The sequence below is a fragment of the Trachemys scripta genome, chromosome 7 (genome assembly GCF_013100865.1).
Source record: "Trachemys scripta elegans isolate TJP31775 chromosome 7, CAS_Tse_1.0, whole genome shotgun sequence".
Taxonomy (NCBI): domain Eukaryota; kingdom Metazoa; phylum Chordata; order Testudines; family Emydidae; genus Trachemys; species Trachemys scripta.
Window position 1 is genome coordinate 85,804,093 of NC_048304.1, and position 18,582 is coordinate 85,822,674.

At 48.9% G+C, this 18,582-nt stretch overlaps 1 protein-coding gene across 6 annotated transcripts in view; it reads left to right on the forward strand.

Moving 5' to 3' along the window:
• Positions 1-18,582, forward strand: part of LRRC20 (leucine rich repeat containing 20) — a 181,078-nt gene that overhangs the window by 7,109 nt on the left and 155,387 nt on the right. For 5 of the 6 annotated variants that reach the window (XM_034776309.1, XM_034776310.1, XM_034776307.1 and 2 more), the window contains exon 2: positions 8,378-8,507. In XM_034776309.1, the coding sequence (XP_034632200.1) occupies positions 8,426-8,507 (82 nt within the window). In that variant the 5' untranslated portion in view covers positions 8,378-8,425. Of the gene's footprint in view, positions 1-3,875; positions 4,016-8,377; positions 8,508-18,582 lie in introns of those variants that run through there. The other variant, XM_034776311.1, reaches the window with a different exon arrangement.

Consider the following 18,582-nt stretch of genomic DNA (forward strand, 5'->3'; position numbering starts at 1 on the left):
CCCCCGGCCCCCCCCCCAAACCCCCCGGGGGGGGGGGGGGCCGGGGGGGGGGGGGGGGGGGAACGGCACCAGGTGCTGCTGTTGCTGCTCCTCCAGGTACCTCCCCCAAAGCTCCCATTGGCCGCGGTTCCCAGTTCCCGGCCAATGGGAGCTGCAAGAGCACGGAGCCCTCTACTCGCCTCCCACCCCCCTGCCCGGGGCTGCAGGGAATACAGTAGTTCAGACGCTTCAGGGAGTGGTGCGGGGCTCGTGGTGGCACGGGGGGGGGGGGGGGCGTGGGGAGCTTGGCAGACCGCACAAAAGAACCCCACGGGCCACGTGTTTGAGACCCCTGGCTTTAGGTGACCAGACAGCAAGTATGACAAATCAGGACAGGGAGTGGGGGGTAATAGGCACCTATATAAGACAAAGCCCCAAATATCAGGACTGTCCCTATAAAATTGGTACATCTGGTCACCCTATCTTTGAGTTTTATTTTGAAGCTTATTTTATATATATATAAACTTGTTGGACTCTTAAGAATGGGTGATGGATGAGACAGTGTGTGTAGAGTTCAAGGAAGCCCTGGAGAAAGGGTAACCCTAAGCCTACCTTATTTTCTATTTCAAGTTTCCAAATAGAGAACATGGCTGGGGCAGTGGTAGGAGACTGGAGGTGTGTGTGTACTGGGAGGGGGCATTGAAGGGATACCTATGGCCTCACACCTGAGATAGGGGATGGCGGGGGTCAATGTTGCACTTTCTGTCAGGGTGACTGGTGTAGCCTGGGATGCAGCGCCAGCCTGCCAGTCAGTGCCTCCCTGTGGGCTTTCTCCAGATGAGGAGCTGGGGCCTGGCCCTGTCACCCCTCCTGTTCAGGTTTTGAGGTACAGCTAGGGTGACCAGACAACAAGTGTGAAAAATAGGGACAGTGGGTGGGGGGTAATAGGAGCCTATGTAAGAAAAAGACCCAAAAATCGGGACTGTCCCTATAAAATCGGGACATCTGGTCACCCTAGGTACAGCTGAGAGGAGCTTGGCAGCTCTACTTACCTGGCAGACTGGCCCAGGGTGGGTGGGATCAAGCAGATGCAGGGGAGAGAACAATCAGTGTGCAGAGATGGCTCTTTCTGAGCTACCATATCTGCTCCACAAGGAAAGATCCTGAACAATACCTCTTATTTGAAAAATCTGCCTGGACAGAAATGGGCAGACAGAACAAGAGGTCATGTGTGGGAAAACCCAGATGTATGGTAACCCTAGGCAGGCTGACTATAGTGTGAACTAAAGGTTGATGTGTGTGTGCATGCATAGCAGCAGGTTGGCCCCATGACATGCACAAATTGAAACTATGCAGAACCTAGGGCTTGGCTTTTGTCCTCCTGTAGTGCCTTTCACCTGAGGCTCTCCAAGTGGGTTCTACAACTCAGCAAACTAAGACTCCTATCCCCCAGATGAGTTACACAGGTTGAAGAATAGACTATCCTCTTAGAGAGGGGGAGTGATTTGGCCAAGGAGCTACAGTGAGTAAGTGACCAATGTAGGAATAGACCCCTCAAATCTATCTAATAATAATAAAAATACCTAGTTCAGAGGCAACAGTATCACCCAGCAGATTGGTGGCAGAGTTGAGAATAAAACCCAGCTCTTCAAAATCCCAGGCCTACGCTCTACCGATGAGGTCATAATACATGTAATATAATCTAGTTTTCCTCAGTATCACTCTGATCTATCTATATTTTCTTCCTGTCTATAGTGTTTGTTTAGTCTTTCACATTTCTAATGACCCATCACTGTAGTATCTGGGAGTCCTGTGCTTTAGGCACAAGACCATTCTATGGAACTTTACAAGAGGCTGGTTTAGTGATCTAATGAGACCAGTACACCCTAGTTACAGGGGATCTCTCTCACTACCCAATCATGTATAGCGATTCCTGTGAACCACAAGAAGCCTGATTAGCCCAAAATATCTGAAAATCCAAAAAGTTGAATGAGACTTATACATCTTAATTACAGGGGGATCTCTTTAACGAGCCAGTCAAATGCCCCAGTTTCAAGACAGGTTAGATGGAGAGACTGCCAATTACAGGGAGGTCACACTAGTCAAGGTTCCAGACGCACATAAGTAACAGGAATGTCACTGACACCCTGGTTACATGGTAATCACTCTCGCTAACCCATGAAAGCAGAAAAATACCAAGAAAATAAAAGGGCAGAGACCTGAACCCTAATTTACAGGGAGTTCACTTTGCCACACGTTCCTTTCCTTCGCCTCCATTTCAGTGATTTGTTTTTGTTCCTCCTATTTTCCTGCCGTTTCTTGGATACTTCCTTCTTGTCTGCTTGTCCTTAGAGGTGCTGGAAACAGAAAAAGTTTGTCAGAGAGCCTTAGACAGGGCTGAAATTCTTGCTACAAAAATCAGGGATATATTTTAATTACATAGTGATTATAAAGGTTGTATGAAACAAAATGTAATCCACCAACACTAAGAAAAGCCTGTAGTGGCAGATTTATTCCAAATCTTTCAAAGGAATTTGTATTTTTTTATTTTATCTCACATTGGTGCAGAATCTCTCAGTTTCAAGACCAAAGCGAGGCAGAATCCCTGAGGTTTGGCTGCAGAATTCCAGACTAGGTTTAAAATGAGTGTGATGAGCCATGATTATGTCCCATTTCAAAGGGATGGTATAAACATTGCCTTGGAAGACCTGCAGCCAGATTACACAGTGGTCACTCTGACCAGCTGATTATGTGATAACACTTCAGCCCTTTCCCACCAGCCACATCCCCTTGGGTCTTACTGCCTCAGCAGCACTTTCCTTCTAAACTCAAGCCCTTCCCATCACTCGTGCTACTGCAAAGTTTCCCACCTAATCTGAACCGGCACGAATTCACGGCTTCTCAACTTGCTCCTGCCATCTCAGCCATCCTTCTACCCCAGCCTCTTCCCACACCTTGTTTTACTCCCTCAGTGCTTCCTACCTAAACTCAATCCCTTCCTACCATTCATGCCTCCCCAGAGGGTCTCCTCCAATGTGAGCTACTGTAATTCATGCCCTTCAGTTTGCTCTTGTCTCCCCACCTCACTGCCTCAGCCTTCCCCCTCTCTGTCACTTCCCTCCAGCTTCAGATCATGCACCCACTTTTACTGCCTCAGTGCTTCCTGCCAAAACTTGATCCTTTCACACCATTTGTGCCACTTCAGAGCTTCCCATCCAACCTAGTGCCGAGAGCTGCCTCCCTAACTAACTCTGCTGCTTCTTCCTGCTAGAAAAACAGGAACTCACTTTTTCCTTTGCACCAGGAGCCCTAGCTCATACCATCTCCATACCTCCTCCTGAGCCTACGTCCATCTCATGCCAATTAACTCTCACTACCCTGGCTGCACTACTGTTTTTTAGTGCACTACCTCGATGGGAGCTAGTGCAAGTATTTCTAGTGAGTAGGGAATCCTACCCTAACTCCAAATGTACACGGAGCCGTAGAAGTGAGGCGACGGTGTGACCTGTGGCAGCATATTGCACAGAAACAACGCTAAAGCTTCAGGTCAGGAAGTGCAATATCTTACTTATCTCAAAACAGTCTAATGATCACAGGGATGTGTCAGTGGGGGGTGACCTGAGATGTATTTTTGACTTGTAACCCGTCAAAGCCCTTACTCTAATTATTAATAAATAATTCCTAATAGACAAAGGCACAACAGTCAATCATTTATTTTGGTGACATTTCTAAAAAAAGTAATCATACATGGATGAATTCCCTAAGACATGTTGACCTTGGAACAAGTAACTGGGAACTGTGATTAAGGAATCAACTTCACCTTTGTGTCTAACCCGCTGCCAGTGCTCCTGCATTTATTGGCTCTGGGTCTCTTGCTGTTCTCTGTCAGGTCCTCCTCATTGGATTTCCCCCCCCCCCCCTCGCTGCAGTTCGGCTGTAGAGGCAGCTGTTGCTGTTCTTCACAATGGTTGGAGGAAACAGGACAGACGGAGCTGGGAGTTCAGGCTGAGCAGCAGCAGAGTGGGTCTGGTGCTGGGTAAGAGATCGTTTCCCTCTTCCCTCCGCTCGCACAGAGAAAAAGAGATTAGAAGAGTTTCCTCCTCCCCCTCACACACAATGGGGCGTGTGGATACTGCCGAACTCCCCGATGGACTGGGGCTGCCAACGCAGCCCGGGAGTTTGCACTTCTCAATGCAGACTGCTAACATGCAATAGTCTGAACTTGTTTCGCCTGGTGGCCTGAGGGGTTGCATCCACCAGGTCCAGGAAACAGTGAGAGTGAGAGTCCCGCAGCTGAAAGTGAAAGGAGGCTATTGTAATGCATGCAGCCTGCTTCCTGCTTTGTGCATTTCCGCAGAGCGCTCCTGCTGCAAAGGCACTGAGGAGAAGGCCGCCCCCCTCTCTTCTCTCCCCCGGCCGCTGCCCTAAAGTGGGACACGTCTGGAAACAAACAACTACTTATGCTGTACATTTTGGTGTTAGAAGTTGGAAGTTGAACATGAAAGTGTGGGGAGGGTGAAATGCCACCTTCTGTGGCTTTGAGGGGTCTCCTTGCCTCCTCATAGTTGAGTCAGGGTGGCATGTGAAGTAATTGTAGGATGTATGCAGATATTGCTGTTAATCGTCCTTAGTTTTCCCCATAAATGAAAAAGCAAGTTGCATTGGATCAATGCAGACTGTGACGCTTTTGGTTGTAATATCACTTGGGTTTGCTTAGGGAATATTGCAGCCCAACTTAGTGTCAGATTTGCATGGAAAGGTATTTGGGTTCAGAAGTCTTGGCTTTCTGCCACTAGTCTAGTTGACTGAGTGGTAAAAATCAAAATACTAAATATAGGAACACTGCTGCTGGATCACTGTCTAGGAGGGCTTAGGCATACTCCTTAGTAAAGATACCAAAAGCATCCAAAAGAGGCATGACATGGAGATGTGCTGCTCGGCCAGGTACAGACTGGGGTTCTAGGCTACCGCTTTCTTGCATGATGTTACTAGATGCATCCACTGATCCTTTTCTACTTCTTTCCCATTTTGGCTCATCTGTTGTTCTTACAATTCTTTTTGAACCAAAATTCTTTGTAGTTTGTCTCCCCAGTTTTCTATTAATTCATGCCAACAGAAGTGCCAGAGGTCCCCTTGGAAAACAAAATAGATTAATAGATTTTAAGGCCAGAAACAACCATTATAATCTGATCAGGTGTGCATAACACAGGCTATAGAATTCCACCCACTAATTTCTGCTTCAAGCCCATAACTTCTGAGTATTGTGGTCTCAGAAAAGGGGCAGTCCAATCCATCACTGAGCATTACTGTTACTGGTCTCTGCATCCTAAGACATTCAACCAATGCCCTAATCAATCACTATGATTGCTTCCTAGGGGTCATTTCTGCATACTTCCAGGTGAAGTTTAGAGTTGGTTGGTGATAGGAGAGGTAGTTAGAGGCAGAGTTTTGCCTTCTGCTCAGTAAGTGAACCCTAGTAAAGAGGTAATGGAGATCAATGTGTCCTAGAATTCAAATCCCCCTGGGGAACACCCCAGAGAAGGCCTGGTATTAGAGGCCTGCTGTCTTAATTGCTGGAAAGTTCAGGTTACTGAAAACACAAGTCTTTTTGTAAGGACTAGTGAACTGAACAGTTACTCTTCTGGATATACCTAGGTTTCATTTGTGTGTATTGTCTCTCTGGTTCCTTTTTTCTATGCTTATTTGTATGTTTTTTCTGGGCCTCAATTTGTGTGTAAATAACTCATAGAATCATAGAATATCAGGGTTGGAAGGGACCTCAGGAGGTCATCTAGTCCAACCCCTGCTCAAAGCAGGACCTAATCCCAACTAAATCATCCCAGCCAGGGCTTTGTCAAGCCTGACCTTAAAAACCTCTAAAGAAGGAGATTCCACCACCTCCCTAGGTAACCCATTCCAGTGCTTCACCACCCTCCTAGTGAAAAAGTGTTTCCTAATATCCAACCTAAACCTCCCCCACTGCAACTTGAGACCATTGCTCCTTGTTCTGTCATCTGGTACCACTGAGAACAGTCTAGATCCATCCTCTTTGGAACCCCCTTTCAGGTAGTTGAAAGTAGTTATCAAATCCCGCCTCATTCTTCTCTTCTGCAGAGTAAACAATCCCAGTTCCCTCAGCCTCTCCTCATAAGTCATGTGCTCCAGCCCTCTAATCATTTTTGTTGCCCTCCGCTGGATTCTTTCCAATTTTTCCACATCCTTCTTGTAGTGTGGGGCCCAAAACTGGACACAGTACTCCAGGTGAGGCCTCACCAATGTCTAATAGAGGGGAACGATCACGTCCCTCGATCTGCCGGCAATGCCCCTACTTATACAGGCCAAAATGCCGTTAGCCTTCTTGGCAACAAGGGCACACTGTTGACTCATATCCAGCTTCTCGTCCACTGTAACCCCTAGGTCCTTTTCTGCAGAACTGCTGCCTAGCCAGTCGGTCCCTAGTCTGTAACAGTGAATGGGATTCTTCCGTCCTAAGTGCAGGACTCTGCACTTGTCCTTGTTGGACCTCATCAGGTTTCATTTGGCCCAATCCTCTAATTTGTCTAGGTCCCTCTGTATCCTATCCCTACCCTCCAGTGTATCTACCACTCCTCCCAGTTTAGTGTCATCTGCAAACTTGCTGAGAGTGCAGTCCACGCCATCCTCCAGATCATTAATGAAGATATTGAACAAAACCGGCCCCAGGACCGACCCTTGGGTCATAACATTCCATCAGGCAAATAACGACCATCCATGGTTTTAGAGATGGAGGGAAGGATTAGAGAGAGGTTAAGTGGCTTGCCCAAATGAGCGCTGCTTCTAAGAATTTTTAAATGAGGCCATATATACTCATTTTGTCTACCTTTGAGACATGCTGTATGAAAGACACACTATAGGGAATCAAGTAGACATTCCGCCCTGGCGAGACGACAAAAATGGGTCTTGGGACAACATATAATCAGATGCAGATTAGCCACTAGGCCAATGCCCAGGGCCCCCCAGAAAAATGGGTGCCCCAGCTCCGCCCACCTGCCCCCAGGGAGCGGGGTTGGGGCGCGGGGGCTTGCCCCACTCCACATACCTGGTGCTCCTGCTGGGGAGCAGGGTTGGGATGCAGGGGCTTGCCATGCTCTTCCCGCCCAGCAAGTTCCCACGCCCGCTCCCAGGCAAGAGTGCTGGGAAGACAGAGAGGGGCAAGCCCCTGTGGCCCGACCCAACTCCCTGGCAGGAGTTCTGGGCGGGGCTGGGAAAGCCCCATGCCCCCATCACATTTCCCTGGCAGGAGCAGTGTGTGTGTGGGGGGCACACTGCAGGCAGAAAGGGTGGGGAGGGGGTCTCTGCATATAATAAAGAAAATCCTCCAGAATTTAAGGAGAACATCACAGGTTTTTCTTTTTCCTGTTGTACCCTTCCGCCATCTGAGCACAAGGGATAATCTAGGCCAACAGGTAAATATTCAGAAGATTGTAGGGTCATATTGAATCACAGATAGTCAGGAGTTCTGACGTCCTGAACTACTCAGATCTTCATATAGAGCTCAATTTGTGAGGTTTGGTGTTTTTGGTTTTGGCAGGAGGTGTTAATTTTTTTAATTTACATATTTATATTTGGTGTGAAAATTCAGTATTTAATTATGAAAAAAAGGTTTAACAAAAGGCAGTCATAATATTAAGAATCTACAAATGTCTTTTTTTATTTTGATAGCCACAACTGACCATTTTGATTTAAGAATATAACTCAAAGCAATTAATAATTTTAAAGATACATTTACTCATTTTGTAGTCTCTTGGATGGTGCAACAATAATGACAGTAAAGAGTAATTAAGGGAGATTTAAAATTGAAGTTCATGGAGTGTCTGTTCATTAATTAAATCCAAAATACAGAGTATTTTGTGTAGTTACAGTGTAGTTACATTAGTGGAAAGTACATGCAAATAACTGCTCTTTCTGATTTAGTAGTATTTCACACTTACTGTGTACTATTGCAAATGACTACATAAAATGCAGGGCAATGGGGTATCTCACCCGTTGTAAAAATTCACTATTCACTGCAGAGTGCAGTAGAAAGGAAGTGGGAGAGGAAGGATGTTCCATGGTTAGAATGCCAGTTTAGGACTTGGGAGACCTGGATGGAAGTCCTTCCTCTGCCACAGACTTCCTGTGTGACCTTGGGCGAGTCACTTAGTTTCTCTGTGCCACAGTTCCCCATCTGTAAAATGGGGATAAGTAGTTGTGAGGTTAAATGCAGCAGATTCTGCTTAATAGCAGTCCTGATATTAACTTCTGATTAATAACATTTTGCCAGGAATAAATCCTGTCCCATTGACTGCTCTTTTTACTTGTCACTTTCATGATATGCTAGCACACTGGACCCTCACTGTTTTTATTTCCTCATTGACAGTTTCCTCTGTGGAAGTGCTTCCCTGGTGGGACTGGGTGTGGTGCCTGCATGGAGAAAAAAATGGGGGAAGCTGTAGCCAGAGTTGCCAGAAAGGTGAATGAAACAGTGGAGAATGGAGCAGAATCCCTAGGTGAGTTAATCAGTCTGGCTTTGCTCACAGTGTGAGTTGGTCCCATACAGAGGGGCCCTTCAACTGGGGACACTAGGCCATGGTTCTCAGACTGTCATTTAAAAGGGTGTTACCAAGACAGCTGGAGGATGGTTTTAGTTTTCCTACCAATTTGTTCCTTTTATATTTTGAAAAGTGTTGATTTCTCCATCTCCCGATCCATGTTTGCAAAACGAGCAGAGGCCAATGTGGCTTCTTGCACTTTATTAACCATGCTAACATGCGCATGCCAAAGTTATGTCATTAGGGATGTGCATGGACCAGAAAATAGTGTTGTTAATTAACTGTTTGCAGCAGAAAGATACTTTAATTATTTTCATAATACAGAAATTTTTTTTGTATTTATTTTGATGGAATTGTGCATTTTAAAAGTCTGCCAATTATTGCCAGGTTGGTTAGCTATCTGGCAGAGGTCCCTGTGTCACCTATTTGGAGTAGAGACTGCAGCCTGCTGTGCCCCCAACCTGGTATGCTGACTAACAAGTCCTTTGTAGGAGGATGGAAATAATATTCTCTTTGAAAATGTCAGATCGGTTTGTAAACAGAGGGCTAGATTCTGCTGTCCTCAGTGTCCTATTTTACACTGCACTGGTGGTATAAAGGGCCTGCAAAGGGAGTGGAAGCAGCCCTTACAGATTGTTACAGGAAGGGTTTCCCCATCGAGCACAGAGCCAGCACAATTGTCCTGTGCTGGCTCTCATTGCATCACAAGACCTTGTGGTATGGCAAAGGAGTGAGCAGGCCTAGTTGGACCACACTGCCCGCTGACTATTCTGTGCTGGTGGATGTAGGGTGACCAGATGACAAAACTGAAATATCGGGACGCGGGGGGGTGGGGTGGGTTGGGGGCGGTGGAGGGGGGGAAAAAAAAAAGCTGCCGAAGCGCCCCCTCCCACCTCTACTCCGCACCAGCTCGCCTCATCTCCACCTCCCCCCGTAGGGGAAGGTGCCCAGCTGGTGCAATCCCACGGGTGGACCTGGAGTGGGGGTGGCAGGCCCCAGCCCCCCGTCCCGCTCGGGTCCCGCAGGGGAACGAACGGGGCTGCCGCTGCCTCTGCCCTGGGGCTGGGGGAGGGATAGCTCAGCGGTTTGAGCACTGGCCTGCTAAACCCAGGGTTGTGAGTTCAATCCTTGAGGGGGCTACATAGGGATCTGGGGCAAAATCGGTACTTGGTCCTGCTAGTGAAGGCAGGGGGCTGGACTCGATGACCTTTCAAGGTCCCTTCCAGTTCTAGGAGATAGGATATCTCCATTAATTTATACATTTAATTTATGTGGCAGGAGGTGAAGCCCCATGGGAGTCCCCTCATGGGCAGCTGCTGTCCCCCCACCCCCACCCATGGGCGTGTATAGGGAGCCGGTTCCCCAGGCCAGACCCAGGGCTGCCCCTGCAGGTACCGCCATACAGCTGATCGGCGCAAGCCTGGGAGGGAGAAGGAATGCGGCGTGCTTGGGGAAGAGGTGGGGATTTGGGGAGGGATCCAATGGGGGAAGAAGGAGGCGGAGTCGGGGGGGGGGGGCGCAAGCCCCTCCGGGCTCTGTCTGTGCACGGGAGCAGAGAGCAAAATTGCTTGTTTGCCCATTGGTCGTGATGCGGGACAAACAAGCAAATATCGGGATAGTCCCAATAAACTCTGGACGTCTGGTCACCCTAGGTGGATGACTCCATAAGGAGTCCTTGTAGAACAACATCAGTTAGGGCAATATCTGTGATTGCTCCAGTGTATGCCAGGGACTGCTCTAGTCTCCAGCACCTCCACAGTCTGTGAGGTAGAGAGGTGACACACAGCCATCTGTATTCCATCCCTTTTCTGTGCTGTGTTGAGCTCGGTTTGGCTGCTGCCCCAAATGAGGACCACAGTCTTTGTATTGTACCTGGTCCTCTCCATCTGACTGTAGGGAGATGTACAGTCAGTACAGAAACCAGTCATTCTTTCAGTTCTATCAACACTATCATCTTCTAATATGTCACAGATGCATTCTTTATTCAGAGTGTAGAGTCCACCACTATAGATGACCGAGACAGTTAGTACTGGGGGCTTGTACAATCCCAAATCTATTAAAATGGCAAATTTTACAACCATATCCTCAGTCAAAGGTAATTGTCAGCACCCCTTAGTGAAATCAGTGAGGGCCATATAGTTGACTTAGCCCAGTGGTTCTCAAACTTTTGTAGTGGTGACCCCTTCACACAGCAAGCCTCTGAGCGTGACCCCCGCCCCCCATAAATTAAAAACACTTTTTTTTTTTTTTAATATTTAACACTATTATAAATGCTGGAGGTGAAGTGGGGTTTGGGGTGGAGGCTGACAGCTCGCAACCCCCCCAGATAATAACCTCGCAACCCCCTGAGGGGTCATGACCCCCAGTTTGAGAACCCCTGACTTAGCCCTATTTTATCTAGTAAATCATCTGTTCTTCATATTGAACACTCATCAGTCATTAGTTTATGGCTTTCCACGCAGTAATGGGAATTGTCCACGTAGTTCGGGAATTAGGCCTACCAGGAAGACCACAGGCTCTTAGAAAGTTTAACTGATTCCTAGTTATCATTTACCGTATATACTTGATCATAAGCCAGTTTGTTTATAAGCTGACCCCTCCCCTCCCCCCGAGATGGATAAATAAAAATGGAAAATTTTTATGACTCATTCATAAGCTGACCCTATAATTCAGGGGTCAGCAAACTTTGGCTCCCGGGCCATCAGGATCAGCTGCTGGTGGGCCGAGATGGGTTATTTACCTCGAGTGTCCACAGGCACGGAGGTAAACCTAAGTAAACAAAGCGTCCCAGCGCGCCAGCTGCTTACCCTGACGGGCCGGGACAGCAACTGGTGGGGAAATGTTTTGGAGGGTGAGAAGCTGGAGGTCAGGGGAGTAACCCCTGTGACCACCCCCCACATGACCCCACGTCTAGCCCAGGACCCCCACACTCTCCCCATCCCATCCCTTCCCACCTTATCTGGGGAGGGCCAGGGGAGACTAGATGACCTCCTGAAGTCCCTTCCAACCCTGATATTCTATGATGTCTCTGGCCTGGCTGGAGCTGCTCCGGCAGGCTGGGCAGCGCAGCCGCAGCCTGTTCCAGCGGGCCAGACCGGGTGGCACAGCCGCAGCGGGCTGGGTCAGGTGGCATGGCCGCACCATGCTCCGGCGGGCCAGTGTGAGGACACAAAAAGCCCCCTCTCCCAATTCCCTACTTTGGGTGCACTGAGCATGCTCACCCGAACTCACCATGCCCAGTAACCTTTGCTTTTGCGTGGCGGAAACTGCAACTAGTTGCAGAAGTGGAGCTGCAGCTGCTTCGGAGGGTGGGGGAGAGCAGCGTGGCCAGAAGCAGACACACTCTGACCCCGCCTCTTCCCTTCTGGCTGTGCTGCCGCTCCTTGCTCCCTCTGTTGGGGGGAGGGGCTGTGTCCCACCTCCCCCTCTCTAGACCCGTTCATAAGCCGACCCCTTTTTCTGGTGCTTCCCTTTTTTACTACAAAAATTTGGTTTATGAATGAGTATATATGGTAATTAATTTCTCTTTATTCTCTATCAGTGTCCTTGGGTGGTTTTTAAGCTGGCTCTTTGAGTAGAATTTGACATCCTGTGTGCAGCCAGAAAGGTGCGTGAGCTCTGCAGGATATGGACTGTTTTTTTTTTTTTTGTTTGTTTGTTTTTTTTCATTTGTATAACCTTTGACGTAGTGGGACCTCAATCCTTAAGTGGCTCACTTGGATGCTACCATAATAAAATATTAAGAATAAAAAATCTGAGCTTGATTGAAATGAAAATACCTCAAGAACAGTTGAACATCTTCTACAGCTGTTTTTTGCTCCTTCATCTGTCAGTCTTCATGCTTATCAGGGGAAATAAGAGAGCCTCTCTACTTTCTTCTAGATCTACTTCTGCTTCTACTTTCTCACTTCATTCTTTAGCACGTAACAGACTGATAGTGTGACTATGGTACGATCAGTTCAACAGCATGCTCCTGAGGGGCCCCACTGCATGAACTTTGTATCTTTTAGGCCTAGATGATAAGGAGGACATGGGCAATTTTAACATGCTTTCACCAATATGGCTGAGATACTGGCAAGTTACTGTCTGCCCTTCAGTCTTCTCCCTCTGGCACCCTTTGGAAGTTCTATCTTGGGTGGCCTCTGCCCATCCAGCTAAGGGTATATCTACACTTTGAAGTGGAGGTATAAATTCCAGCTCAAGAGGGCATGCATGCATGCTAAAAATAGAGTTTAGCTGTGGTGGCGCAAGCAGTGAGAGGGGCTAGCTGCCCCAAGCACATGCCTGTAGGAAATGTGGAGAGCCCATTTCAGGTGGCTAGCCCATCCCGCTGCCGTTACTCTCTTTTTAGCGTCCTAGCTTGATCAGAGCTAGTGTGAGTCATGCATGTTGCCTCGAGCTGCAGTTTACACTTCTAGCTTGAAGAGTAGAGAACCTGACTGGGAGTAAGTCTAGATTTAAAAACAACAACATAATGAACTGTGTGGTAAAGCCTAATTTAAAAAATTAAATCAGAGGACTGGCTTGCTTTAATTAAATCCTCATTGGGTCTAGTTACTTACTGCAACTTCTCTCTTTAGGCAGGTGGAAAGTTTTCTAAATACCCCACAGGCATAGCTGGTTGCTTAGATCAAATCCTCTTCTCCCAGGAAGAACATCCTTCCCTTAGCCAGCCCTCTGCCTTCTGGAGGCAGCCATCATAATGAGCTCCATCTGGGATGCTTACTACTTCCCAGGGCCTACTTTAACCCTTTCCTTACTTCTTAGGTGCATGGCTTTGTAAATAGTATCACACATCCATTACCCTCTCTTGGCCTGATGGAAGCATTTGCTTCCCTATTCCTTTAGAACTTTGTTACCGATACCTTTCTTATTCTAGCAGATACTGTATAGTTTCCTGGCTCATCCAGAAATAAGCCCCTAGAGCTTACCATGACAGGTAAACTGACAAGTGAAGGACCCACCTTTCTTCTCCAATTTGTGTTTTTCCAAGGGCACAGAAAAGGGGTTTATATCTCCATCCTCTTATTTGGGGAACTGCTTGATATCTGTTTTTAAACTGTGAGCAGGGCCGGCGCAACCCATTAGGCTAGGTCGCCTAGGACACTACAATTTGGGGGGCGGCGACCGCAGCGGTATTTCGGCGGCGGGACCTTCCGCCGCCTCAGTGGGGGGCGGCATTTCAGGGCAGGACCTTCCGCCGCCTAGAGCGGCAGAAAAGCTGGCAGCGCTCCTGACTGTGAGAGACCAACCCATCTATCCCCCAACTAACAACTCATGGGTACTCGTGCCTTCACTTCAGCCATGTCTCTTTCAAGACACTGATTTTTTTTCTGGGTTTGCTCAGTATCTGGAAACTGGAACTTATCCCATGTGCTCCTGTTGAAACAGACTCACCTTTTCTTCTTCAAGTGCTTGTTCATGTCCATTCCAATCAGATGTGTGCGTGCCATGTGCACGCCAGCCAGAAGATTTTTCCCTTAGCAGCATCTGTAGGGTCGGCCTGGGCACCCCTGGAGTCATGCCTTCATGGTGCCCAATGTAGGGCCCTGCTGACCCCCCCACAGCCTCAGTTCCTTCTTACCGCCAGTGACGGCTAGCTGGAACAACACTCGCTTTTGCTTGCGAGCGCTTTTGGCAGTGTCCTCTTCAGTTTTGATTGTAAAATAGTGTAAATAGTTTCAGGTATCAGAGGGGTAGCCGTGTTAGTCTGAATCTGTTAAAAGCAACAGAGGGCCCTGTGGCACCTTTAAGCCTAACAGAAGTATTGGGAGCATAAGCTCTCGTGGGTAAGAACCTCACTTCTTCAGATGCAAGTTAACTTTTAGTTCTGTGATTGGTTCCTTTTTATCTGTTAGGACAAGGTCTAATATAGAATTCCCCCATCTTGGCTGCAACACTTTTTGAGTTAGGAAATTGCCATCTATAATGTTTAGAAATTCCAAAGATGTTTTAGTACTGGCAGCAAGAGACCTCCTACATGTCACATGAAGTACCCAATGATCACAATGTAACGCTATGTCCCATATTCTTCATAGAGATCTTATGATATGAATATGGCATAATTCAGATGCTTTATGCAAGATGGGTCATGTGAGGCAGTGGTTTTCAAACTTTTTTCTGGCAACCCAATTGAAGAAAATTGTTGATGCCTGCGACCCAACGGAGCTGGGGATGAGGGGTTTGGGACGTGGGAGGGGCTCAGAGCTGGGTCAGTGGGTTGGGGTGTGGTGGTGAGGGCTGTGGGGTGGGGCCAGAAATGAGGAGTTCAGTATATGGGAGGGGGCTCTGGGGTAGCAGGTTGGGATGCAGGAGTGGGGCAGGGCTCTGGGCTGGGGGTGCAGGCTCTGAGGTGGGGCTGGTGATGAGTGGTTTGGGGGGCAGGAAGGGGCTCTGGGTTTGAGGGGGGGCTCAGGGCTGGGACAGGGGATTGGGGGGCAGGGTTACCTCTGGCAACTCCCAGTCAGCGGCGCAGCAGGGGTGCTAAGGCAGGCTTTCTGCCTGTCCTAGCACCACGGACTGTGCTTGCCCTGGAAGCAGCCAGCAGCAGGTCTGGCTCTTAGGCGGAGGCACACAAGCAACTCCATGCAGCTCTCCCCCACAGGCACTCCTCTCCCCGCGCGCAGGTTGCAGAACTGCTGACTCAGGACTCTCGCGCAGAGTTCTCGGCACTGGTGGAGGAGGGTCTCCCAAGCTTCCCTACAGGTGGCATTGGACACAGCAGATGCAGCCTCATGTACAATGGCCATGGGGGTTGTAATAAGGAGGGGTTCCTGGTTGCAGGTCTCTGGTTTTCCCCTTGAGATCCAGCAAACAATCCAGGATCTCCCCTTCGAGGGTTCAGCGGTCTTTTCTGACCAGACGGATAACCTTGGCCTCTCCCCGCGTGGTCTTCCCTCCCCCCCCCCCCTGCCAGTGGGGGTGCAAAGATGGCGCTCAGGGCTGGGGCAGCTCACAGGAGCCAGACCTGCTGCTGGCTGCTTCTGGGTTGCAGCCTGGTGTCAGAACAGGTAGGGACTAGTGGCAAGTCCCCTGCTGGTTCCTTTAGCCCATGGGGTGCTCCTTGAGATCCACAGGGACCGAGCCCTAGTGATACTGATAGCTCCAGCCTGGCCACGCCAGCACTAATTCACATCACTCCTGGAAATGTCCGTGGCAACTCCGGTCACCCTACCACTCGTCCCGGACCTAATCATGCAGGATCACGGCCGCCTTCGGCACGCAAACCTCAAGTCACTCCACCTCACTGTGTGGAAGATCCATGGCTGAATGCGGTGTAGCTGTCCTGCTCTGATCAAGTCAGGCAAGTTCTCCTTGGCAGTAGAAAGCCCTCCACAAGGGCGACATGCCTTGCCAAGTGGAAGAGGTTCTCCATCTGGTCGGAGTAGCACCATCAGTCGCCGACGCTCGCCTCAGTGCCATTTATACTGGACCACCTGCTCCATCTTAAGCAACAGGCTCTGTCCATAAGGATCCACTTGGCCGCCATCTCCACCTTCCATCCAGGCGCGGATGGCTACTCAGTCTTCGTGAACCCAATGGTCAGCTGTTTCCTTAAAGGTCTCAACAGACTATACCCGAAGTGTGACAGCCTATCCCGGCTTGGGACCTTAATCTAGTACTTTCCAGACTGACGTGTCCACCATTTGAGCCACAGGCGACGTGCTCCCTGCTTTCTCTCTCATACAAGGTAGTGTTTCTGGTGTTAATAACCTCAGCTAGGAGAGTGTCGGCGCTCAGGGCCCTCACATCAGAGACTCCTTACACTGTATTCCATAAGGACAAGGTTCAGCTCAGGCCTCACCTGGCTTTTTTCCCTAAGGTTGTCTCCCAGTCAGGGCTGGCCTTACCATGAGGTGAACTGAGGCAGTCGCCTCAGGTGCAGACTGTGTGGGGGGGGGGGGGGGGGGGAGTGCCACTAGGACCCAGAGTGTAGAAAATTTGTCTGCTGCTGGTGCATATGTATTCTCTCTGCTCTAGATGCATAGAGTGGAGTGCTGTGCTAGAGGAAGGAGGACACAAGAGACATAACGGGCAGGCAGGAGAAAAGGTGAGAAGGAATAACAGAAAGCAGCAGGAGCTGCAGGGAGAGAGGAGGAGCTGCCTCTTATGTACCTCTCTGGCACCCCCAGGAGTCTGAACTGATTAACACCAGCCTCTCTGGGAGCTTCCTGTTTCCTGCTGCTTCCCTGAGCCCACTTGAGGAGAACAGGCAGTCAACTGAAGTAGTAGGAGCCAGTTAGGACCTTAAGATGCTGATATCTTCCCTCACTCAGGCTCTGCTACCAGCCTGCTTATTTGTCCTCTTCAATTGAGTGTTGAGAACTGCTATAGCTGGCACAGAACAGCAGTCATGAGTGAAAGAAGAAAATGCCCCTCTGGGACGGCATTCAAAAGAAGCTTTTCTATCTAAGCAGGAAGGAGCTCTCCTGAGATAGATAAATAGATATAGACACAAATGTTCACGGTGAGCCTTCCGGCCCCAGTGAGGATGTGAGTGGTGAGGAGATGCCTGATCTTCCAGTTAGTCAGAGTGCAGGTGACCTGGCAGCTACTGCAGCATCCATATCTCCCATCTCAAATGGATGTAACCATGCACATTCCTGAAGAAAAGTGTAGATCAGAGAAGGGTGTGGTGGAGGCGCAAGAAACAGCTGCTGCTGCTGAGTTTAGTTACTTAAGTCTAGATGATCCAGGACTGTGAACCCACTTGAGCAGTAGCCCGAGGGACTTCCTTGTACTGCATGGGCCACAGCAAGTGAAAAACTTCATTCCCCAAAGACAATGAAAATAGAAGTTTCCATCCAACACATTACTGGCATGAAATCCCCAATGGTGACAAAGTGCCCTATCTCACCCAAAGTTAAATTACCAAAAATAATCCTCTTTATTCACCAAGTGTGTGTTTTGTTTTGTTTTGTTTTTTTTAAAGTAACAAGGTTGATATATTTATAGAAATTTTTACTAGCTACATAAGAGCATTCATCCTAGGCTCTGGGTGTCCTTGACAAACTCTTGATAAGTCATTGTAGCGGGGTGGTCCTCTGCTCCTGCCCTGAAAGGCTTAAAACAGCCCTGGCAGAGGGCTGGGGCAAAGGGAAAAGCTACTGGGCTGATTGGGGAAGTAGCCACAGCTGGGCCACGCCCCAATCAGGCCTCAGCTGGCTCTGTATAAGAAGGCTGGGAGCCAAGAGCTCAGCAACAGAGGGTCCTGTGGCACCTTTAAGATTAACAGAAGTATAGGGAGCATAAGCTTTCGTGGGTAAGAACCTCACTTCTTCAGATGCAAGTAATGGAAATCTCTAGAGGCAGGTATAAATCAGTATGGAGATAACGAGGTTAGTTCAATCAGGGAGGGTGAGGTGCTCTGCTAGCAGTTGAGGTGTGAACACCAAGGGAGGAGAAACTGCTTCTTAGTTGGAAAGCCATTCACAGTCTTTGTTTAATCCTGATCTGATGGTGTCAAATTTGCAAATGAACTGGAGCTCAGCAGTTTCAGTCTGGTCCTGAAGTTTTTTTGCTGTAAGATGGCTACCTTTACATCTGCTATTGTGTGGCCAGGGAGGTTGAAGTGTTCTCCTACAGGTTTTTGTATATTGCCATTCCTGATATCTGACTTGTGTCCATTTATCCTCTTGCGTAGTGACTGTCCAGTTTGGCCAATGTACATAGCAGAGGGGCATTGAGCTCAGCAGTCTCTTTCTGTCTTCAGAGGGAGAAGGGCCTGGCTGCAGTGACCTAGAGACAGAATACCCGAGTGGAGCAGGGCTGGGGATAGGCTGGGGAGCTCCAGCCTGGATAGTCCCAGGCTGCGGCCTAGTAGGAGGTCAAGGGGTACTGGGGATTGCAGAGGGCAGCCCAGGGCTAGTCCAAGGCAGCAGGTCCAAACCCCCCTTGCCAGTGATGAGTGGCCTATACTGCAGTCTGCCCCAGGGACCGGGGGCTAGTTGGTGACTGGCAGTGGCCTAGTGCTGAGGCAAGGTGGGGGTAGTGGTAGGGGTTCTCCAGGGAGGGGAAACCCAGATCTGTGGGG